The following is a 25,712-nucleotide window of genomic DNA, read 5'->3' as shown; positions in this document are numbered from 1 at the left end:
AAGAAGCAGTGTTGACCGTAGTTTTCTCCACTGCCTCTTGGTGCAACTAAGTTTCAAACTCATTGGGGCAAAGGCACTAGCAAGTCGTTTTTGGTTGCTGCTATCAATATTATGCAACACATCTAACACAGATGTGATGACTTAGGTTCAGTTGTGACCTCCAGTGCTACCTGAGTGAAGTTTGCACGTTGTCCCTGTGATCATGTGGGGATCCTCCCATATCCCAAAAATGCATGGGTCGGTCAGTTAACTCAGGGGTCCCCAACCTTTTTTGCACTGCGGACCGGTTTAATATTGCCAATATTCTTGCGGACCGGCCGACCGGCGGGGGAGGGGGTAGGGTTGCCAACGAACAAGAGTAGCAGTCAAATGCGTTGTTTACCCAAAAGACTACAATGATCATGAAGCCTTGCGCAGGCACCAATGCGCATGCGCGTCGTGACCTGCTGATTCCTCCTCCCCACCCCCCGCCCCACCAAGCAAATTCTTTTTGGCGATTCTGTTCGTGGGGGTGGGTGTTAATCACTACTGAAATATAGGTGATAAGTGGGTAATACACTCAATTTTGTTTCCAAAAAGGTTTATCTAACGAATTTAATATTAAACACAGAGCACATATTTTCCTCGCATGGATATGATGATAAGTCAATTATCAGGGGAGCTTGAAGTAAGTGTTGAACGAACTTCCAGTAGAAGTGGCAGAAGCAGGTTTGATATTATCATTTACAGAAAAATTGGATAGGTATATGGACAGGAAAGGAATGGAGGGTTATGGGCTGAGTGAAGGTCGTTGGGACTAGGTAAGAGTAGCGTTCGGCGGGACTAGGTGAGAGTAGCGTTCGGCACGGACTAGAAGGGGAGAGATGGCCTGTTTCCATACTATAATTGTTATATGGTTATATAGGTCACTTATAAGTCAATAGCATCATGACATTTTAAGTAACATTTCGATATTAAACGCACAGCACGTATTTTCCCCATATGAACATATAAAATCATTGCAACACACCAATATCGCTGAATCAGTGCGAGCCCTGGGCTTGTTTCCCTGCAACAAGACGGTCCTATCGAGGGGTAATGGGAGACAGCGATACTGGAAGGGGGTTCCTTGTGTCCAGTCTATTCCGCAGTTTAGTTTTCGTTGCATTCATTGCAGAAAACTCCGCTTCGCAGAAAAATGTTGGAAATGGAAGCAACGTTTTCACTGCATTCGTGGCTATCTCAGGACATTTAGCCTTGACTTTGATCCAAAATGCCGACAGAGATGTTATGTCAAACATACTTTTCAGCCCGTCGTCATTTGCAAGCTCGAGGAGTTGATCGCCTTCCCGCCCTGACACGGATGACGCGCGGGTCATGACCTCGCATGCGTAATGGCTGATCAGTGGCCGTGACAGGGAATGAGGAAAGGTGCAGCTGACCAAATCATATCGCTTCCTCGCGGCCCGGTAGCGCATGCTCTGCGGCCCGGTGGTTGGGGACCGCTGAGTTAACTGGTCACTCTAAACTGCCCTTGACGTAGGTGGGTGGTAGAATTGAGGGAATGCAGGGAGAATAGGTTACAGAGAAAATTAGTGAAGATATGGACTTGCTCTTTGAATTGTCAGAGATTGTATAGGATGAATGGTGTCCTTCCATGTTGCATGGAAATATGGAATTATGCACAAGTTTCTTCTGAATGATATGTCACCTGCATGCATGGTTCCAGTAAAACAGTGGTGAATACAGAAGACAGCTGATAATCATGGATATATATAGAGCCTCCGCAGAAGAATTACTTTATTTACTGTACCTAAAACAAAGAAGTTAGGGATGGGGTAAAGGGGATCAAGGCTTAGAGCATCTAGTAAGTGAAGGGCTTTCTCAAAGATCTAACATAAATATGATGGGTCAATGGTCCATTTTGCTGTGTAATTTTACAATCATGCCTTTGTGTGATAACCTCAGTCAGACATCTCCTTAAATATCTGGCACCTCTGGTAGTGCTGCACTTACTCAGAACTGCACTTGAAGATTAGCCTGAGATTTTTTCCTCAGCCTCCTGAACTTCAGTCTGGCTGGTGGTTCTGGGGCAGGAGGAACAACTCAGGGAAAGTACATTATGGAGACGCCAGGAAAGTAGAGACTGCAGGGAGAGTTGGCGCCGGTCATAATGCAGGCAGACTGGGATGGCTGGGAGAAATGTTGTCCTGCGAGATGCCATTGATGTTCTGCTCTCCTCTAACATGTAGCTGATCTCTTTCTGCCCAGAGCTGAGAAGAGGAAAAGGACGTTTTTTCCAGAAACCTGGATCTGGCATTGTCTCAACATCAGGTAGAAACATTGAAAACTGGATTTATGCAAGAGTGCGACAGTGGGTCGGAATAGATGCCAATCCCATTCCTAGTGACAATCCCTAAAGTGGAAATAGGATTTCCAGCTCCCGATAAGACTAGCATCCAGTTTCTCCACAGGATATTGGGGGCTACTGCCAAGAGTTAGATGAATGTCAAATTTAAAGATCCTAAGGTCCACTGACTGGACTGACCCAAATGTGGGTATAAGGGATAGGAACTGAGAAGATTAGAAATTCTGTGTCTGTGAATATCACAGGTCAATTTATTTCCCATTAAATCAGAACAAGTGAATGAGCAGGAAATATTGGAAGCTATGCAGAATGTAGCTTAATAAAAGAAGGATGTTATCACTGTGGCTGCCAATGCAAAAAAAGAAGTATTTAGTGGAGTCTGTATCTTCCAAAAGATATTGTTTCAAAGCACTTAACACATTGCCAGAATATCTTCCAATGCCTTGCCATTACTGCATTCCTCAGCTAAGTGTTCCCATGTGAGAATTTAAAACATTACCAGCTTTTGGGCCAAAGGATGAAAGGAATTTTGAGTTTATTTACTTCCAAAGCTCCCAAACGGTGGAGAGCACAGCTTGCATCGGAGTGGAACGGCATTTCACAGCCTTGAATAAGGGGAGGGAAGGATTGAGGGCAGTGGGCTCAATGATGAGTCAGTCTCATACACCTGTGCACCCTGACAATCAGCACTGCTAAGCTTTCGTTTGATGTTCTGTCAAGTTACGGTCACCATTCAATACACAGAACTTCCAGTTTAACACATTGCCCAATACACAAGGGCCTGGATAACACATTGCCCAGTAAACACAGCTCTTCAAGTGGTACTATGTCTGAAAGACAGCTCTGTGTTCAACACACCATGCGATTAACACAGCTCGCTATGCTGCACAATACGATACACAACTACTCCCTTGTAACCCAATTCTCTGTAACTATTTAATACACACAACTCCATGTTTAGCATATTATCCAGTACACACAGCTCCTTATCTCATACTATCCAATTGTCCAAGATGGCTCCTTGTGTAACACACTGTTCAATATACAACATGCCGCCCAGTACACACAGTTTGCTGTAACAGATTTGCCGATAAACACAGTTCCTGATTATAGAGTAGATTCTGGTTAATGGTGATACATCAGTACAATATGGCCCAATTAAGCAGCTGCCCCAATTAGCCGAAGTTTCATGGAAATAGTTAAAAAGATATAAAGGGGACAAACTGCAGTTTAACTGAGTAACAATTAATGTGTTTAAATGAAATACAGAATAAATTAGAATACTACCAATGCCTCTAATATATAGGCATCCGTTAGTCTCGTGAGACCATGGATTTGCACCTTGGAAGGTTTCCAGGATGCAGGCCTGGGCAAGGTTGTATGGAAGACCAGCAGCTGCCCATGCTGCAAGTCTCCCCTCTCCACACCACCGATGTTGTCCAAGGGAAGGGCATTAGGACCCATATAGCTTGGCACCCGTGTTGTCGCAGGGCAATGTGTGGTTAAGTGCCTTGCTCAAGGATACAACACGCTGGCTCAGCCAAGGCTCGAACGAGTGACCTTCAGATCACTAGACGAACGTCTTAACCACTTGGCCATGCCAACCAATGCCTCTACAGTACTATAAAACTGTGACTAGATCCTAATAGTTAATGACGGAGGAATTCATCTGGCATGTTCTTTTGATTGACTGTAAGTGATTGACAAAGTCAGCACAGACATCTAGTGCAGATAATGACCTGAGTTCATACAATGATTTAAATGATTGCATCCTCCAAATCTTCATTTTCATTGTAACAGTTAAGATGACTGTCAGACCTTCAAATTCTCCATAATTCCTAACTTGTTGAAGTAGTGAAATTGTTTCATTTTCACTCCCGGCTGTTTCTGGCCTGAATGCTTGAAACCGCAGTGAGCAAAACAGTGCTGAATTGTCTTACTGCTTATTTCTAACCCACTATGAGTGACAAAAATCGCTGCTTTTTGAACACAAACACACAAAACTGATGCTATTTAAAAACAGTTTGCTGTAAGCACAGTGTAGTGTCTAAAGTGCACATGACCGATGCTAGTTAGAAACTGTTTGGTAACAGTCTCTTGCCCCAACCAAGTGGTATAGTATCCGAAATAAACGAAGGGAATCCTGGCTCTTTTCTCAATTTAGAGTTTGTTCTTTAAGAGTTTCCCAAATAAACGGCTGCCCCAATTAACCGATGGCCCGATTAACTGGATTCCACTGCAGTACACAAATCGCTATGTACCATCATTCAGTTACAAAGTTCATTGTGAATTGCCTGCCAGCGTTGTCACCGGTTGTTCTGTGATTGCCATTACCTCTTGCTGATAGTGATTCCGCAGGCGAGGCTCGGTTACGTGTGGAGGTTCCCGACTCGATCACCACGTGGATAACCGAAGCAGTCAGCCTGTCGCAGGAGAGTGGCCTCGGACTTGCACAACCCACTGAGCTCCGCACGTTCAAAGCTTTCTTTGTGGACTTCACCCTGCCCAGCTTCGTGATCCGCGGGGAGCAAACCAAGATCCCGCTCATGGTCCACAACTATCTGCCGAGTTGTGCTGAGGTACGTTCAAAGTTGCCATATCAGGAAAGAGGGAGTGGGGAAGGGAATGGAGAAGGAAAAGATAAAGATTAACTTTATTCGTTACATGAACATCGAAACACATTGAAATGCATCGTTTGCATCAATGACCGACAGAGTCTGAGGATGTGGAGGAGCAGCCCATAAATGCCACCAGGCTTCCGGGGCCTGCCCTCGATTTACTAATCCCCATGTCTTTGGAATGTGGGAGGAAACCGGAGCACCCGGAGGGATCCTACATGGTCATGGGGATAACGTACAAACTTTTACAGACAACGGGAATTGACTCTCCATCACTGGCAATGTAAAGCGTTACACTGTTGTGCTGCCAGCTGGGGATGAGGGGTGAGGGCATTTTTGGGGTAAGCATATGGGTTGGGATTAATGGTGTGCACTTGTATAGTTACATACAGTATATATATATTATATGGGTTGGGGTTAATGGCACTAGTGCACTATTATAGCTGCATATTGTATATATAGTATTTATTGAGATACAGTGAGGAATAGGCCCATCTGGCCCTTTGAGCCACCTCGTCGATCAATCCCCCAATTCAATCCCAGCCTAATCACAGGACAATTTACAATCACCAATTAATCTACAAACCAGTATACCTTTGGACTGTGGGAGGAAACCAGAACACCTGGAGGAAACCCACGCAGATATAGGCAGAACATACAAACCCCTTACAGGCAGCGACGGGAATTGAGCCTGGGTCACCCGTACCGTAAAGCGTTGTGCCGTTCTGCCCCCTCTACCCAACAAGGTGGAAAATTGATAAGTCTTGGTAAGTCGTGTCTCGAAGCTGCAGAGCAAATCCAGTCTGGTTGGTTCCTACCAGAGTGATCTAGTCTCAATCATCAGCAAAGTGTCATTGTCAGTGCTTTAGGTTTTGATTGAGCCACTTGGCTCCAGACCTCCTTATGGACATAACGGCAAAGAGGTAAATTGCAAAGGTAAAAGTTACTGTCTTTTATATCCTGGCAGGATTTGAACTAATTCTGTATCTAGAGGCTCTTATAAATCTGACATCAATGGCCTTCAAAGGAATACACTCCAATGGCACCTTACACAAAAGAAGATGTTTGATCTTGTTGGGAGGTCAATCGTTCTGCTCCAGGACATTATTATGGGAGTCCCTTTATGAGGTTCAATCATCTTCAGCAATCTTCCTTTCCTCGGAAGTTCAACCATGGGGATGTGCACTGTTGATTACTTGCAATTGCAGTTTATCAGAGAATGGCTCCATACATGAAGACCTAGATTTAATTCAACACAAACTGATATGTGGAAAGTAACATTTATACCACACTTGACCTCCAAGGGAGGGACCACCAACTTAGCCTTGACATGCAAAGGCATTAACAACACCAAGTCTCTTGCCCGCAATCCTGAGATTTACTCTTGACCAGAAACTCAGCTGGACCAGACACAATACTATGGCTACAGAGTTGGTATGACCTGTGGTAAGTGACTTGCCTCTTAACATCAAAAGCCTCTCCACAAGGCTTGGGTCAGGACCGTGATAGAATATTTTCCACTTGGTTGCAAGCTCAAGGAAAAGACAGCCCAGCTGAGTGGAAGTTCATTGAAAATCTGGCTGAATGGTGCTACAACAATCTCTCACTCAATGTCAGCAAGGCAATGGAGCTGATTATTGACTTCAGGAAACTAGAGGACCATGAGCCAGTCCTCTTCAGGGGATCAGAGATGGAGCGGGTCAGCAACTTTAAATTCCTCGGTGTTATCCGTTCAGAGGATCTGTCCTGCGTCCAGCACGTAAGTGTCATTACAAAGGAAGAACAGCAGTACCTCGACATTTTTTTTAGAATTTTCCAAAGAAGGCAACAGTAATCTGCCTCAATTACTATCATCTGATGGCATTAACATCGGCCATTATGAAATGCTTTAAGCACATTAAAGCCTTTCTCCTGGCTACACTGGACCCTTAACAGTTCGCTTATCACTCAAATCGATCCATAGCTTCTGCCCTGTCCCACCGGGAAAATGGGGTCTCATATGTCAGTCTGCTGTTTATAGACTTCAGTTCAGCATTCAACATCATCATAGTCCTGAAACTGGTGGGGAACCGTCCTTGCTGGGTCTCAACACCTCCCTCTGTAATTGGATATTGGACTTCTTAACAGTAAGGCCACAGTCAGTTCATGTAGGCGCAACATCTCTTGTCCCATTATGTTGGGAGCACTGGCACCCCCCCCCCCCACCCCAAGGCTGTGTATTCACCCGCTGCTGTTCTCACTGCTGACGCATGACTGTGTCACAGATCCAGCTCAAACCGTGTCGTTGGCTTTATCAAGAACGATGACGAGATGGAGTGGAGCGGCTGGTGGATTAGTGTGAGAACAACAACCTAAGCCTGAATGTGAAGAAGACAAAGGAAATCATTGTGGGCCCCAGGAAAGTGCAGACAGATCACCCCCCTCTGCGAATACATGGCTCCTCCATAGAAAGTTAAGTGCACCAAGTTCCTGGCAGTTCACATTACAGATGACCTCACCTGGTCCCTTAATATCACTTCCCTGAACAAGAAGGCACAGCAGCGCCTCCACTTCCTAAGAAGATTGAGGCGAACAAGGCTCCCACCCATCATCTTAACTGTGTTTTACAGAAGCACCATTGAGACCGTCCTGACAAGGTGCATCTCCATCTGGTAGGGGAGCAGTCGAGCATCAAACCAGAAGTCCCTACAAAAGACTGAGAGAACAGCTGAGAGGATCATAGGGGATATTCATCAGGAATGCTGCATACACATTATTAAAGATCCCACCCATTCATCCAGCATCCTCTTTGACTTTCTACCATCAGGCAGGAGACTCTGATGCATATAAACAAGAATGGTCAGGATGAGAAACAGTTTCTTTCCCCAGGCCATTAGGCTTCTGACCTCTTGGCCGCATCATATTTAAAGTGTCACTGATTAATCTGTTCCAGTCGTGCATGCAGCCTGGTACAGCCGTTCCGATCTATTCTTACTTTTTAATTTACGTTATTTTTTGTTTTTTTTTTCTCACGGTAACACGTTGAAGCTGCACCCTCTCTAACATGCTGGTAGAGAGAGTTTTATTTCAGTTTTCTTTAGCGCTGGAAATGGTGACATCCCGACACGTGGGATGGAAGCAAGGTCGCATTGTGTATTTCACCGACCAGCAAAGACCGGCCGGCTTAGTGAACAGAACGGTGAACACCCCTGCTGAAATCCGGAGGAAAACACACAGAGGGGGATCACAAAGCCGAGGAAAGAGGACCGGGTCGAGACAACAGAGACTTTTGGAGAAGAGGAGTTCGGTGGGTAATACCGTTCCGGCTGACCGGAAGTGCACCGAGAGCGGTAAGCGTAAAGGAGTTGGGTGCTTACTGATCTGGTTAACAAAGGATGGTGCAATCCGGGGTATATTACGATCGAGGAACGTGTTTGCAAACTGGATATTGAACTTTTTACTGTTGGACTTCGGCCACATTCCACCGTGATACAACACTTGGCGGCACGGGAGGTCGTTCCTGCCTGGGGCCATCGAACGTGCAGCTCCTCCCATGGAGGGTTAGACACCCTGAGCCAATAGACTGGTCCTGGACTTATTTTCCATCTGGCATAGTTTGCATTTTGGTGTTTGATTGTTGGGGTTTTATGTATTGCTATATTTAAGCTCTATTCCTGGTTGGTGCGGCTGTAACGAAACCAAATTTCCCTCGGGATTAATAAAGTATATCTATCTATCTATCTATAAACACCAATGCCCTCGAATGGAAATACCTACAAAAATTAGTGGATATGGCCCGGTCCATCACTGGTCAAGCCTTTCCCCACCATTGAGCACATCTACACAGAGCACTGTCGCAGGAAAGCAGCATCCATCATCAAGGAACCCCACCACCCAGAACATGCTCTCTTCTCACTGCTGCCATCAGGAAGAAGGTACAAGAGCCTCAGGATCCACACCATCAGGTTCAGGAACTTTTATTGCCCCTCAACCATCAGGCTCCTGAATCACAGAGGATAACTTCACTCAACTTCACTCAACCCATCACTGAACTGTTCTCACAACCTCTGGACTCACTTTTAAGGACTCTTCATCTCATGTTCTCTATATTTATTGCTTATTTATTATTATTTTTATATTTCTTTTTGTATTTGCACTTTGTTGTCTTTTGCACATTGGTTGTTTATCCATCCTGTTGTGTGCATTTTTTCATTTATTCCATTGTGTTTTTTGTATTTGCTATGAATGCCCACAAGAAAATGAATCACGGGGTTGTATATGGTGATATCTATGTACTTGGATAATAAATTTGCTTTGACTTTTGACTTTGACCCATTCCCTCCACAGCTGGTATGTTGTCGCTGCAGTGTATACCATCTACGTAATACATTACAGTTACTCACCTAAACTACGCTGACAATACCTAAAACAGTAACCTCCTACCACCTAAGAGGACAGCTGCATTACATTATTTGAAAACAGGATTCCTGATACACACTGTTTAGACTTTGTTATTCCTTCATCACTGTGTTATATCCGGAATTCCTCTCTAAAATACTAAAAGGTGTATGTCCATTATACAGAATCCAGTGATTGAAGAAGGCTGATTGCCACCACACCATTTCTGAAGGCAGTTGTGGTCTCGCTGTGACACCCCCATATCATGAAGGAATAAAAGTATCAGCAGGATTCTGGAATAGGTCATGGATTGTACCCATATACCTTATAAAACCCTGGATTCCAGGAACTCAAATACAGAGAAAGCCTTGCTTCAGTTCTGTAAAGATATAGTCCAACTTCATCTGCAGTGCTTGTGTTATATTCTGGGGCACTACGCTACAAGAAAGAGACTTCTTTGGAAGGACTGCATAGTAGATTCACCAGACTAATACTTAGACCTGAAGGGTTAAGTTAAAAGTATGATTGCATGGATTTGGTTTGCATCCATTAATTTAGAAGATGGAAGAGTGATGTAATCGAGAAATTGAAGAGCAGTAAAACCGATGGGGTAGAGTGAGAGAAACTCTTCCCTCTGCTGGTGGTGTCCAGAACAAGATGCAAAGTCCTAAAGTTGGAGCCATTCTATTCATAGAGTCTCACAACACAAAAATAAGCCATCCATTCCATGTTCATGAATTGCCCATCCACACTGATTCTGTATATCAGCATTTAGACTGTAGCCTTCTATCTCTTGGCAGGTCATGTTCTCATCTATCTACTTCTTAACTATTCTGAGAATACCTCAAAGATGATGCCAAGAAGCATTTCCTCACACAAAGGCAATGGAACTCTGTATAACACTCCAAAAAAGGCCCTTGATATGGGGAATTAATCTGAGCTCTCAAGACAGAAGGATTTTTGAAATAGAAACAAAAGAAAAATGATGGAAGCAGTCAGCAGGTTAGGCAGTACTTGTGAAAAGAAAAACAAAGTTAACTTTTCAGTCGTCATCCCATTGTTCTGATGAAGTGTATTTGATCTAAAATATTAACAGCGTTTTCTGTTTTTATCTCCATTTTTTGGCATCTGAAGTTTTTTTTTTCATTTTTACCGATGGATTTTGGTTGAGTAAGGGTACTAGGAGAATGGGAATAAATTTGTATAAACCAGAATGTGACATTAAGTTCAGCAGACTCTCTCTATTATGAGTGGGGATGACAATAGACTGGATGCTTCCATGAGCATTTGTGACTGCACCGTGTTAAGATCAGTCTCCTCAAATGTTCCAGGTTCATGTTAAAGTTACAGTTCCAAAAGGAATTAAATTTATTGGGCACCCAGGGAAGAGACACCTGACTCGAAAGATGTGTATCAACTCGGATGAAGCCAAACCCACATCTATCGTCCTCTTGTTCAGTGAGCTGGGCCCTGCAAACATCACAGGTAAGGGTTTATTCTGAGCTCCCAGAGTTCGGGATTGTTCCCAGCATCCTGTCCCAGTGCTGTGCTCATGTATTGTGTTGACGGCCCTGTCGCTTTCCTTTCACAGCCAAAGGGTTTGCTTACGGTGGGAGCAGCTGCTGCCAGGGTGGGCTCCAGACGCTGAAGAATGGCAGGTACCTGGATGAAAGTTACCTGGACAGGCGGAACCCGGCTGGCATAGACTACGTGAAGAGACGCGTCCTGGTGGAGGTGAGGGAGCCCCTTCTGATGTGTGTTCAGTTACGGGACCTAAGCTGCCCAAAAGAGTGTAGTGCAAAAGCAAAATGTTAGAGACTTGAAGACTGAAGTATAATCAGAAAGTGCTACACACGCAGGTCGGGCAGCATCTGTGGAGAGAGAAGTACAGTTAGTATCTCAGGTCACTGAGGTTTCATCAGTTCAGCAAGCAGTATACAAGGTGATTGGTGTGTTTTCGGAAGCTGAAGTTACTGTAAATATATAAACGCTGAAGTTTTCCTAGTTGCTGGGGAGGTATCTGTCAACTCAGCAGAGATCGGCAGATTAGAGGGGTAATTGGCTCTGTGGACTTTGCACTGATCGTTATCTTATCCTGTCTTTTTCTCTTGGTGTTCCACAGCCTGAAGGATTGCCCAGGGAGTACACCTACAGCATCTTCTTCTGCCCCAACGGTACGTGTAATTAGACTGCTTGACATGATAGAACTGTGGATGGTGGAGTGTACATTCCTTATAGGTGCCCACAATCACACGTCCAAATTGTACCAACTCCATTATATTTGTTAACTAAATTCCTTGCCTTTCAAATTGTCAATTGTGCAAATTTATTTCCCAACTCGGTCAAGTTTCTGAATGAAGGGTTACATTGAGCTTCAAGGTCACGTGACACTATAATACGTTTCCCTACCTCAGGTTCTCCAATGAAGCGCACACATTGCTGTTAGTGTGAAGTCCAGAGCACACCAGGTCTGGTATAACCCTAACCCAAGTCCTTGTATACCAGTACTGTGGAGATAATGGCAAGCATTCTATCAGACTTGATTGTACCTGCTCATAGCATGTTAATCATTTCCTTGGGTCCCCACAGTTTACAGATTTTCACTATTTGGAAAGTACAGTTTTCTGACCTTTTTAGATCCAAGAGAAATAATTTCTCATTTTCTCATTAAGTTTTACACAATTTCTTCATTTTCCACAGTTTTGCCTATTGATATCCATTTATGTTTTTATTCATATTGCTTACAATGCTGTAATCTTGGATATGTAGCTTTCTATTACATTTTCTAAATCATTTATAAACACAGTGAATTTTTGGAGAGCTGTTTTCCTTTCCCAACTTCCTTTCCAACCAATTTACCTCCAATTCCATGAACTTCAGTAATAGCCAACAGACTCTGATGAAGGACTTCACCCAATGCCTTCTAAAAATCTACATGAGTATAATTTGTTGAAACTCCCCTGTTCTATAATCCTCAACGTCAGGGTTTTCCACCTTTCTGCCCACTCCTCTCCAGTGCTTTGACATTCTTCCAATATGTTGGCCAAATTATTCTCTTTGTCTTCTCAGAAAAGATTCACATCTCCACCCCCAACAAGTACGAGTACCAGTACATCCAGAAGCCAGCCTGGATGATACACTTTGACGTGGCTGTAAAAGCACACAACGATGCCCACTTTGCCTTATCAACGGGTCCTCGAGACACGGCGGAAATGGTAGAAATTGTGATTGGAGGGCAGCAGAACACGAGGACGTGGATCACAGTGAGCAAGATGGGTGAGCCAGTGGTCAGTGCCAACACACCTCACATCCTGTCCTGGGACGAGTTCCGAAACTTCTGGATCCGTTGGAAGGCTGGCATAGTCCAGGTAAGGGGCAGTTTCCATGGTATGCACAGATAACAGCTACCTTTGGTCTCCACCTTTCACATGAGAGGGAGCATCCATGAGATTGCTGCTCCTTCAGTTTCTAAGTCTGGAGCATTTCTGCTTTGTATTCACTTTGGAGTTAGTCAGCAGCTGGAATTTCCCCGATCTCACTAGGCCATCATCTTTCATGTTGTGTTTAAAGACCTGACTTGGACCAACCAAGCAGAGTCCACTGCCAAGAAGGCCCACCAGCACCTTTACTTCCTGAGAAAACTAAAGAAATTTGGCCTGTCCCCTAAAACCCTCACTAATTTTTATAGATGCACCGTAGAAAGCATTCTTCTAGGGTGCACCACAACCTGGTATGGAAGTTGTCCTGTCCAAGACCTGAAGAAGCTGCAGAAGATCGTGAACACGGCGCAGCACATCACACAAACCAATCTTCCGTCCTTGGACTCACTTTACACCGCATGCTGTCGGAGCAGTGCTGCCAGGATAATCAAGGACACGACCCACCCAGCCAACACACTTTTTGTCCCTCTTCCCTCCGGGAGAAGGCTCAGGAGCTTGAAGACTCGTACGGCCAGATTTGGGAACAGCTTCTTTCCAACTGTGATAAGACTGCTGAACGGATCCTGATCCGGATCTGGGCTGTACCCTCCAAATATCTGGACCTGCCCCTCGATTTTTTTACACTACCTTACTTTCCATTTTCTATTTTCCGTTTATGATTTATAATTAAAATTTTTAATATTTACTATCGATTTGTACTCCAGGGAGCGGGAAGCGCAGAATCAAATATCGCTGTGATGATTGTACGTTCTAGCATCAATTGTTTGGCAACAATAAAGTATAAAGTATCAATAGCCAAGGTGCAATCTGGTGCAGTTTTAGTAGTGGGCAATATGATTAAGAAGCAGTTAATGCAAGCTGTAAGACTGGGTTCAATTCTTGCTGCTGTCTTTACATTCTCTCCATGATCGGATGGGTGCTCCGGTTTCAAAATCAGGTTTAATATCACCGGCATGTGTCATGAAATTTGTAAACCCTGCGGCAGCAGTACAATGCAATACATGATAATATATTTAAAAAACTGTAAATTACAGTAAGTATATATGTATGTATATTAGATAGTTAAGTTGCAGAACTAGTACAAAAACGGAAATAAAAAAGTAGTGAGGTAGTGTTTATGGGTTCAATGTCCATTCAGAAATCGGATGGCAGAGGGGAAGAAGCTGTTCCTGAATCACTGGGTGATGCCTTCAGGCTTTGGTACCACCTTCCTGATGGTAACAGTGAGAAGTTTCTTCTCCCATGCCAAAGACATATGGTTAGAGTTGGTGAGTTGTGGACATGTTATGTTGGCACCTGAAGCATGGAGACACTTGCGGGCAGCCCAGCATAACTTGATTTGATGTAGATGATGCTTTTTGCTGTATATTTTGATATATGTGTGACATAAAATTAATCTTTGAAAATCTTTATCCAACGAAGGTTTAGCTGTTCTCTTCTGCTGTTTCTAGGTGGGCCATGGCGCAGTGCCCTGTAATGAGTCGCTGATTGTTGAATGGGCACTGACCAAAGTTCCAGACGTCAAATACATCGGCTTCTCAACGGGCTGGGGCTCGGTGGGCGAGTTCAAGATCTGGAGGAAAGAGGAATCAGAGGAGAACCACAATGAGGCCTTCACCCTTGGTGTGCCGCACAATGTGGTCCCTGGATCAGAGAGAGCCACGGCTTCTATGATAGGTAACAGCACAGTCAGGTTCCGTGCAATGCGGGATCCACTACCAATTAATCATGAAATACTGGTGATGGATGGAAGGCTTGGACTGGGTGTGGTGTGTTGGAAAGAAGTTTGTGGCTCTGAGTGACTAGGGACAGCCAGTTTTCTCAGAACCAGATCCCAACAGATGGTAGCTCCTCTTGGACAATGTGTTCAGGGTGAGCAGGTGGTTGTCAGAGGGTAGTTAATCTGTGGAATTTGTTGCCACGGGCGGCAGTGGAGGCCAAGTCATTGGGTGTATTTAAAGCAGAGATTGATAGGTATCTGAGTAGCCAGGGCATCAAAGGTTATGGTGAGAAGGTGGGGGAGTGGGACTAAATGGGAGAATGGATCAGCTCATGATAAAATGGCAGAGCAGACTTGATGGGCTGAATGGCCGACTTCTGCTCCTTTGTCTTATGGTCTTATGGTAGGTAAACAGGGGGAACTAATTTTGTTAAGGTGACTTGTGAAGCCATCATTTAGGACGGCTTCACCTCTTCCCACTGGGTTTTTCCCCCCTCACACAAGACAGATTGAGTGCTCTTGTTTATTGTCCAGTCAGCGAGGTAGAAGTTCTATCTCTCCCTGGGATGTTGATACCCACTAGTTCTGGGTTCTCTGCTCTCCCCAGGGTGCAGATACTTACCATGCCACTGGAACCCACCTCTCCCAGGGTACCCACACTCAGTGGGGTTCAAGGACCCGCTTCTCATTAGGGTGCTGTCTCTCCCTGGGAAAGGACGTGCATGTGTGTGTCTCTTCCTCGTAACCTTTCTGCATTTGCTAACCCTCTTTGTTGCTTCTTTTCTGTTAGGCGATGTGATGGGCCCCACCCTTAATAACCTGGACAACCTTCTGCGTCTTCCATTTGGCTGTGGAGAACAGAACATGATCCATTTTGCCCCGAATGTCTTTGTGTTGAGATACCTACAGAAGACCAAGCAGCTGTTCGCCGAGGTGGAGAGTGAGGCCACCGACTACCTGCTGCAAGGTGAGTCCCTGTCTCAGCACCCTTGGGTGACCCATTCCAGCAAAGAGTTTCTTCATCAGGACCCTGAGAGGGACTCCTTCTGCCCCATGTCTGCTACAGACAGAAGCTTCATTCAGAAGCCAATCCCCAATGGATACAGACGTGTGTGCACAAACACATAGTCACACCCACACCCACACCCACCCCTCTTGTGTCTGCAAAGGGGAACCTGGAATCTTGTCTCCCCTCCTTGGGGACAAGAGGAACAAAAGAACTACCTTGTGATCTCTAAAATGAACTGAGGGCTTACAAGAGTGGCTGGAATATGTCCCCACACCATCCACCAATGACCACTGGAATGTGGTCCTATCAGGAAGGCACCTTTTCTGTTCCCTGCCCTAGTGGGTTGCATAGCTGTGTACATACTTCATGAAGTCAACAGGGGAACTTGGGAGAGGAGCAAACATTGCTGTTTCTGAGATCAGCAAAAGTGAGGAGGTTTTATCCATTCTGCCCAGATGGAATTATTTAATTATTCATTGTTTTGTAGCTAATAGAATTGAGGATCCTTCCTTAGTTCTGTTCTCTTATAATACGTCACCGTAACTAAAGCTGAGCTACTTCAGATGGCAGTTAAAAGTCATTGTGAGTTTGGAGTGAACTTTGAACTCATAGTCAAGCTCACCAATATGGTGAGAGCAAAGACAGGATTGAATTCATTGCCTCATCCTTTGCACACAAGGTTAACCTCCTCCTCCAAAGAGGACAGCCCCACTGCTTCCAAAACCTCAAGGGTTGATAAACTTCCTTGCTGCTGTTCAGTTGAAAATTATTTTCCACTCAAGTGATAACTGACGGAAAACAAAAATGGAACTATTGGCAGACTCTCCTCTGCATTTTCTCTCCTGCAGGATATCAGCGTCAGCTGACGTACAAACGGGAGGATGGATCATACAGCGCATTCGGTGAGAGGGATTCTTCTGGGAGTATGTGGTGCGTGAATTTATTCAGTCTCTATCAATACAAGGATCAAGAACATTTTGGGGGAGAATTCTATATTTCCTCATGGGGAGTAGAGGGTTGGGAAGGGTTAAACGCAGCTCCAGACCTGTGATGTGCCTCAAGGACAGAATTAAATTTTCAGATGCGTTCCTGAAATGGTTCTCTACTACAATACACACAAAATGCTGGAGGAACTCAGCAGGTCGGGCACGTTCTATGGAGGGGAATAAACAGTCAACATTTCAGACTGAGGCCCTTCATTAGGACTGGAAAGGAAGAGGGAGGAAGCCAGAATAAAAAGATGGGAGGGAGGGGAAGAAGTGCAAGCTGGCAGATGATGGGTTAAACCAGATGAGGGGAGTGGGTGGGGGAGGGTAGATGAAGTAAAAAGCTGGCAAGTGATAGGTGGAAGAGGTAAATGGCCAGAGAAGGAGGAATCTGAAAGATAAATGCCAGGAGGGAAATTAGTGGGGAGGAATGAGTAGACAAGGGAAGCATCTTCACTTTGCATCTTGTGTGTATGCTGTTTGGGTAAGGTTATGTATTCACAGGGTCAGATCACCAGGTGAAGATTTCTGCTCTATCCACCCTGTATTGATCCTGTTTTGGGTTGACACAGTCTCAACCATCTGAGCTTCCAATGATTTCCCATCCTACGGTTTTCATTTTCCCCATTGTTTATTGTTAAAGTCAATGAGGCAGAGAACACTAACTCAGAAAAGTTTCGGAGCTCTGATCCCAGGAGTGAAATTTTCCCTCTGGAAGAGGTGGCTAACAAAGTACTGGACGTTTTCCAGTTCCTCACTGTCACTGTAGGTCTTTGCTGCGTCTGATGGCTGACCAGAGACAGGCTGGTGAAAACCTTCTGTCCTGCTCATGTTCATTGCTAATACTGGGCTGTTAACATCAGAGAAATGGGTAGCAACCTCCTTTGAATGTGCAGAGCCCCGCAATTGAAAATCTGATCTATTGAAGGTCATACATAATTCCAGGTGTTGTTCTTGATCCTCTTCCTGGATTTGTCTAACTGCGAAGGTCATAGCGAAGTACCTTGTGATGTTCTGAAGCCGCACTGGGACTTGGGAGAATGTCATCTGCAAAGAGCAAGTGTTTAATTTAGTTGGGTTCTCACAAGAATCCTCCCAGTGATGAAGTGGCTGACAATGCATTAATCATTTCCACGATCAGTCCTATATCCCTTTATAAAATGGTGATGGTTAGCATTGTGTAGGTCAGTGAGTTCTTCATTAGGACAGGTTTTAAGGAGCAACAAATTGGGCTTGTTTGTCTGTGTTTCAATCTACTCAAATCAAGTTTCATCATTATTCAGACCATACAGGGTACAGTCAAATGAGACAGTGTTCCTCTGGAATCCAGAGGCATAGCATACATTCAAAATAGAGAGAGAAAAAAAAACAAACAAACACACATTGGTACACAAGAGAACACATGTATAGTCCAAGCCCCTGAGTGACATGCAAATTGATGGTACAGCTCCTGGCAACCCAGCTGTCCTTCTGCCGGTCATGCACTGGAGGGCAGCACTGACGGGAGAAGCCAGCTCCCAGCCAAGCACAGACTGTTCGCTGCAACTGAGGCCACACTGCTGCCTTGTCGCCGGTCTCTCCACCGAACAAGGGAAGCAGGCCTGCGGCATCTCACATTATCCAACAGGGTCTTACGATCACAAAACAGTCACTCACGGGTACACTGCACGCTGCTTTTACGCACCAACTTCGATGTCTTCTAGTAGCAGGCAGCAGCATGGTCAGCTCGTCCGACTCTCTCCCAGCTGAGCGCCGGCTTCTCCTTCGACAATCCAGCCGGAGACTCCGAACAGCGAACAGATCATTGATGCAGTAGGCCTGTTGTACTCGTTGATCTTGGAGTACAGTATAGTCTTGCGATCATAAAAAACACAACAAGAAAAATACACCTTTGTTTGGCCCCCAGGAGGGCTGCTGCGTTCGAACACGCTGCCATCTGAGCATCTTACTAAGACAACTGCGCTGCTTCAAAAAGCGCTTTCCCGAGGTCATTCTTGTGCTCGGCCATTAGGCTCTACAAGGAGACAACCTATAGCTAGGGAAGTGATGACCCCCCTCCTGTTAGACTGTTGGAGGTAACTTATTTTTTAATTCATTCTTTGTTCTCTTCAAATATTTGTAAACCTGTGGACTTGAAATGCTGTTGTGACACTCTAATTTCCTTTGGGATCAATAAAATATCTATCTATCTACCCCAGCTTTCAAAATTCCAATGTTTCTCTATTGGGACTTGGTACTTTATCTTTCTTCAGCTGTTTAATTGGGGCAGAGATTTCCTTGAGTGTTGGTGGGGGTGATGAGAGGATGCTGAGAGACAGAATTGAAGGTGTTAACAATCACAGGAATGAGGATGTGAAGTTCAGATCACTATTAGAGCAAGCTGTATGCAGGATTCATAAGCAGAGGAACTGTCAAACTCTTACCAAAATCTGCTTGGACTTACTCAAGCATCATGAATAGTTCTGGTCTCCACTTTTCAGAGGCAGCAAGAAAGAGGGATAATGACTCACCCTTACTTGATGCCCTTGTTAATCAAGAACCTATCAACCTCTACTTTAAATATACAGACGTCCCTCGGTATCCATGGGGGATTGATTCCAGGAACCCCCGTGGATGCCCAGGTCCCTTATATAAAATGGTGTAGTATTTGCATATAACCTATGCACATCCTCCCGTATACTTTAAATCATCTCTTGATTACTTATAATACCTAATACAATGTAAATACTATGTAATTAGTTGTTATACTGTATTGTTTAGGGAATAATGATGCTTTGAAGGAGACTCAATAATACTAATGTCAGGATCTGTGGAGGTTGAGGGCTGAGGATCTTCAAGCGTTGAAGGTTGGGGCTTCACAATTGCAGATGCTTTAGTTAGAAACATTGTTATAGGAAGCTGTTTCTTTTCCTTTGCATCATCAAACAAATCTTGCAGTGGTTGTAGGCACGTTGTTATACCTTGGGTGACACAGAGGCTTCGTTCCATCGAAGGATCGTACTCGAGGATCATATCCTTTAACACTTGCACCTGTTGAAAAACTGCTGCAAATTTTTCAAGTGTCCAGATTGATGGCTCTGCCTCCTCTAAATCTTCTGTATCATCATCACCTTCTATAGAGGATGTTAGCAGATCTTCGAGTTCCTCGTTGGTAAGGGTTTCTCTATGCTCTTCTATGCGATCTTTCCAGGCCTTGAACCCTGGGGCCTGCTTGGCACTCTTATGGATGTAGGTACGATTGGGCATCTTCTTCCAGAACAAGCCCGTTTCATCACAATTGAAGACTTGCTCTGGAAGATAGCCTTTCTCTTCTATGAGTTTCTTGAGCTCCTCTGGGCACGCTGATGCTGCCTTGGCATCAGCTGATGCTGATTCTCCCGTGATCTTTAAATTCCTGAGGCTTTAGCGCTTTACATAGCTAGCCAGCCATCCCTTACTCTCCTTAAACTCCTTCCTCCCACTCTTCTCAACCCCCTCACAGTAGTGCTCATGGAGGCTAAGTGCTTTTTCACACATAATTTTTCCATCAACAGGGATATGCTTCTGTGACATGTCCTCTAGCTGCACTCTTAATGCTTTCTCAGTCTTTGCAAGCACTTTATCACGAACCAGAGAGACCATTTTTGCCATTGTAGGGGTAGCACTAACACTTCCACGAATTTCAGCTTCTTTCTGCTTTATTGTGCGAATGCTCGATTCGTTCTTACCGACCTTATGGCTCACTTCGGCAAGTGACAAGCCACTTTTCAAAAGATCTAAGATTTTAATTTTCTTGGCGAGAGATAGCACTTTACGCTCCCTCATAGCCTTTGAGGAATTGCTTTGACCACTTGTATGCTTCTTAGGAGCCATTTTTTTCACAGAAACAAAGGGTGCACACAACACAAGTGGCGAATGAACGAGACGTGAGGTGAGCAATGCTCAAACAGCGAGTGCTGGAGAGAGACAGAGGATCTGTGAAATGGCGGGAGGCTACAGCAGGGTATGACTACACATCACTTCATTCGCGTGGATTAAGCGTAGTGCTCGGCACGCGGCAAATTCAAGTTTTGCTTTTTGGAACTTCCTGGAATTTTTTTTTTGAATATTTTCGATCCGTGGTTGGTCGAATCCGCGGATGCGGAGGGCCGACTGTACTTCACCTCCACAGCTGTCTGTGGCAAATAATTCCACAGATTCACCCCCCCCGCCTAAAGAAATGCCTCATTAATGTTCTAAAAGTACAGTATGTACTTCAGAGACTGTGCACTCTGATCCTAGAGTCTCCCACTATTTGAATCATTCTCTGCTTGTCCACTTTATCAATATTCAATAGGTTTCAATGTGATCCCGCCCCTCATTATTGTAAACTCCAGCAAGTAAGGTCCAGAGTCATCAAACACTACGTTAACCCCTTCATTCTCAGGATCATTCCTGTAAACCACCTCAGGTCTCTCTCCAATGCCAGCACATCCTTTCTTTGATATGGGACCCAGAACTGCTCACAATACTCCAAATGTGGTCTGATCAATTCCTTGTAAAGCTTCAACATTACATCCTCGCTTTTATATTCTGGTCCTCTTGAAATGAATGCTAACATTGCATCCGCCTTCCTTATTACCAACTTAAACTGCAAGTTAACCTTTGGGGAATCCTGCAGAAGGACTACCAAGTCCGGGTATAGAGGGTAGTTGGGAAGTCTGAGATGGGGAAGAGGCGCAAGTGGGCAAAGAAGAGTAAGTGAGTGAATGGTGAAGGATTTGTAGAGGGGTTGGAGTCAAGAGATGGGAAAGGGTCTCCTGATTCATGTATGCTACTTTTAATTATCATCTTATGACTTTAAGAAAGGTAATGTTTTCTTAATTGCATCTATAAGATTCAGCTTCATCTGTTAACCCCCATAACCTTTCAATCAGGAATGATTTCACGATGTTAGGAAACTGAGCCTGTATTATACTGGCAGTATCTTGAGAGTATAATTCTGGCCTGGGTAATCGACTGGTCTGTGATTGGCGTGATGCTGAAATGTCTCCTGTTTGGATGATGTCATTGGCTCTGTGCCAAAGCTCTGCCTCTTCCTGAGGGCATGAATAAAGGAGCAAATTGACCAGAGCAGATCGCAAGATACAATCACCAAGCAGTGCTGTGGCTCATTGTCAAAGCCCCATCCCTGCACACACGGGCACCAGTGAAACTGTAGTGCTGCACAGGGAAACCCGATGTTTGCCAAGATTTGATCAATGAGAAGGAACTGGAGAGAAAAGCTAACAATTTTTAAATCTTGGCTTATGGCCCAGACAGAATTTCATTCAGAGATTTAGACTGGGCAAAAAAAAAAGCGAAACAGGTTTTTTTTTGCCAGGGTGACATTCATGGTGAAATGTCTCTGGATTACAGGTGAACCTGGGAACAGCTGCTGTTGACATTTTACAATCTCATCTCCCTTGAGACCTGAAGCTTGCTTTTCTCCCCTCAGTGACCTTTTATTATCGTGTCATGGCATTATATCAATTAAGAAAGTTGGTGGGGAAGGTATACCCCATCCAGAGCGCGAGTGAGCCCCAAAGAGCGTTGCCTGGGCTGAGAGTGAGTCTTGGGTTCCGGGAAGCCTCTGCCCAGCTGGAATTGTGCCCTGGCAAAGCAGTGAGCCCCAGGGAAGGAATGGGCTCCCTGGACTGCACCTTCCTTTTTCAGATTTTGCTCTATCAACTGCAATTGCACCCCTCTCGGCCTATGTTGGTACAAGGGTTGAAATGCGCAGGGCCAGGAGAGATCTATCCCAAGGTTGCCATGGGAAGCAAAGGAAGAAATAGCCAAAACCCTGTCAGAGATTCTTCCATCTTCACTAGCCACAATGAGGTGCCAGAAGACTGGAAGTCAGCTAACGTTTCTTTATCTCAGAAGGCCAATAGGAATACACCAGGCAGTCACAAGCCAGTGAGCCTTATTCCTAATATATGTATGTGGATGTATATGGCAAATAAAGTTGATCCTTATGTCGACGGAAGGGAAATTATTGGAGAAAGTTCTCAAGGATAGGATTTATGTACATTTGGAAAGACTGGGGCTGATAAGAGGTAGTCAACATAGCTTTCTGTGGGCAAAATCCTATCTCACTAATTTGATTTTGAGAAGGTAACTAAGCAGATTGGTGAAGGAAAGGCAATAGATGTTGTCTGTATTGAATTTGAGGTTCCACATTATATGCTGGTCCAAAGGCTTTAAGTTCAAGATCTGGTTTAATTGTCATTCACCCATACTTGACTATCCATGAATACAGACAAACATAATGGCATTCCGTCAGGGCCAAGGTGCAAATTGCAGTACACACAAGGTACATATTGCGCACGGTTCACGACACATGCCGGTGATATTAAACCTGGTAAGACAGTAGTGAACATGCAGTCACAGACAAAAAAAGTGCAAATCCGTGAGTGTCATGTCCTGTAGGTTGATGGTGCATAGATGCTGTTGTTCAAGAACAAGCCTGCAGCAGTCCATAGACAAATGCGATCCAGCTTGTCTTCCACCGAGCGCATACTGGAGGGCAGCACCAATGGGAGGGGTCAGGCTCCATGCAGCAAGGACTCCAGTGTGCCCGCCATGCTCCCTCACGCACTGCCTCTGGCGTCTCTGCCCTGTGTGTGGCTGCAACAGGTGACCCTTTGGCACGAGGACCTAGTCTGCACTACAACCAAGGCCAAGCAACTCCCCTGCCATCAGTCTCATCAATGAACTGGTGAACTGCCAGTGTAATACATTACAGTGTCTAACAGGGTCTTGCGGTCCCAGCAGAAACATCACTCGGCCACATCCCAAGACACTCACTCACTCCGTTTGTTTGTCTGCATGCCATGTCCGTGCACCAACTGCGATGCCTTTCTGTAGCAGGCGGCAACACAGTCCGCACCAAGTCCAGCTCCTCCACTATCAAGCAGCTCACTAGACAGGTAGACCTGAAGTACTCAATATTCTCAATAATCAGCACTATCGTGCGATGTTTTTCTAATTAGGGTGGCGCCAGCAAACTACATGACCAAGGGCAACATCCTTCAGACAGTTCATGAAACAACTTGTTTCACTTTGTTTACTTCATCTTTTTCTTTCAAATGTGGTTCTGCTACTGTTGGGGCCTGTGATCATCAGTTTTGGTGTTTTCTTGGGCCGATTGATCAATTAGCACTTTGCTGTCTCTGAGGGCGTTCCGCAAGGTTTCGAGCAGAGTGAGCAGCCTGGGGATGGAGCACGAGCCCATGGAGGACTCCATTTCCCACTGATCCCATTGATTAAAGTGTCGAGGAAGACTGAAATCAAGGAAGAGAGTGGAAGACGGGCAGGTGTTGAGCAGTGCCTACCTGCGTGTGACCAGTCCCTCCCTCCCTCCCCGTCTCTGTCTCTCTCTCTCTCTTTTCTCCCCCGCCCCCCACCCCCACCCCGGCTTGCTGCTCCCGGGGGAAGGTGCCTGTGTTCGAATGGTGTCTCTCTTGTTCTTGGGTGATGCTGCCAGAGGATGGGCTGGAGCCAAGAGCCTTGGGCAATGTTTCAATCAGTGGAATTTCTGTGTTGGACTCTGTAGTTCATGTTATGATGTGTTTCTGGTTTCTGGTCGCTCCTTTTGCTCCTGTTTTGTGCGAATTTGATCGGGGTGGACTGGTGCTGCAGCCTGTGGATAGCGAGCGATATGGCGCTGGATTGAACTGAACTGAATGTACCTGAACTCTTTCAATGGCTTTGTGATTAGGCGTTTTGTATCCTGTGTTTTTCACTCAATTTTTGCCGTTTGGGCGATTTATTTTTTGAGTGTTGGGGATTTGATGTTTTCCTTTCAATGGGATCGGTGAATTTCTTTGTTTCGTGGCCGTCTATGGGAAGGTAAATCTCAGTGCTCTATATAATTCATACTCTGACAGTAAATGTACTTCAAATCTTTGAATCTTTAATTGAAATTCTAAAATCAGATACAATTGTTTAGACGAGGTGTAGAAGGACACAGTTCTAATCCTGATGGCATGAACATCAATTTCTCAAACTTCTGGTAATGGTCCTCCCCTCTCCATCTCCATGCCCCATTCCAATTTCCCTCCCTTACATAATCTCCTTACCCGTCCATCACCTCCCCCTGGTGCTTCCCTTTCTTCCATGGCCTTCTGTCCTCTCCTATCAGATGCCCCCTTTCCAGCTCTTTACTTCACCTCTCCCCTCTCCCGGTTTCACCTATCACCCTCCCCTCCCTCCACCTTCTTACTCCGACTTCTCATTCTTTTTCTTCAGTCTTGATGAAGGGTCTCGCCCTGAAACGTCGACTGTTTACTCTTTTCTGTCGATGCTGCCTGGCCTGCTGAGTTCCTCCAGCATCTTGTTTGTGTTGCTTGGGCAAATAGGATTGGTGTAGGTGGGCGAATTGAGCACACGTGGTTCAGGTGGAATCAGCTTGGGTTTTGCTGCGGTGCTATCCATCGCTCAACATTCATTGTCTGATTGTGCTGGTGGTCTGGTCTGTAAGGTGAGGCTTCTGCTAGGCATGATCTCCCAGAGCACCTCAGGCCAACACTTGCAGTTCCATTTTATATATAGTGTGGGCTGAATTGTGGCCCCCCTCGAGTTATCGGAATGGATCAGAGGAGTGCAGAACAGCAAAATCCCGAACAGTTAGATTAATGGGCACGGTTGTGCCCCAGTGGCAAAGTTGTTGGGCCGTTGTTTTTTGTTCTGAGGCCTGTATACCAAAGAAGCCAGTGATCTCACAGTCACTTGATGGGAGGTCAGTGCCCTTGAAGATGGTCACAAGGGAAGTGTGGCCTCTGATTTGGGCATGGGGTTGCCCCTTTGTGATGGAGGGTTTTTTTAAGCAAAGGGAAACTGGCTTGTTCAGTGAGCTCCTGAGACTTGATATTGAAAGAGACTGGGTAACTTTCCCTTCATTCAGCCAAAGATATTTTATTGGTTATAGAACTGATCAGGTAGGTGCAGCTGAAATACAGAGGACTTGTGGTGCTTTTGATTAAGTGACCAGGCTCTAGGGGCTGAATTGTTATCTCCCACTTCCATGTTTTACATGACATGAACTAAAACGATGGTACAGTGCGAATCTTCAACTCTGAGTTGCTGGAATGGGTACAATGGATCTTCATCGTTGGAATCTAATCCATTCAATAAACATTTGACGACTCTCTTTAGTCGCTGATATGGAATCAACTGCTTCAGTGCATTAACTAACACAGCACACAAAACCAGAT

The 25,712-nt window shown here is 45.0% G+C and overlaps 1 protein-coding gene across 1 annotated transcript in view; it reads left to right on the top strand.

Moving 5' to 3' along the window:
- Positions 1–25,712, top strand: part of cpamd8 (C3 and PZP like alpha-2-macroglobulin domain containing 8) — a 108,392-nt gene that overhangs the window by 33,603 nt on the left and 49,077 nt on the right. Inside the window, exons 19-27 of the mRNA XM_063032606.1 lie at positions 2,251–2,313; positions 4,695–4,926; positions 10,674–10,827; positions 10,934–11,076; positions 11,465–11,516; positions 12,412–12,710; positions 14,234–14,459; positions 15,293–15,469; positions 16,360–16,441. Coding sequence (XP_062888676.1) covers positions 2,251–2,313; positions 4,695–4,926; positions 10,674–10,827; positions 10,934–11,076; positions 11,465–11,516; positions 12,412–12,710; positions 14,234–14,459; positions 15,293–15,469; positions 16,360–16,441 — 1,428 coding nt within the window. The remainder of the gene's footprint in view (positions 1–2,250; positions 2,314–4,694; positions 4,927–10,673; positions 10,828–10,933; positions 11,077–11,464; positions 11,517–12,411; positions 12,711–14,233; positions 14,460–15,292; positions 15,470–16,359; positions 16,442–25,712) is intronic.

Source organism: Mobula hypostoma, chromosome 24, assembly GCF_963921235.1.
Source record: "Mobula hypostoma chromosome 24, sMobHyp1.1, whole genome shotgun sequence".
Classification (NCBI taxonomy): Eukaryota; Metazoa; Chordata; class Chondrichthyes; order Myliobatiformes; family Myliobatidae; genus Mobula; species Mobula hypostoma.
Note: the sequence above shows the minus strand (reverse complement) of the source record. Positions and strands in the feature narration are given on the sequence as shown.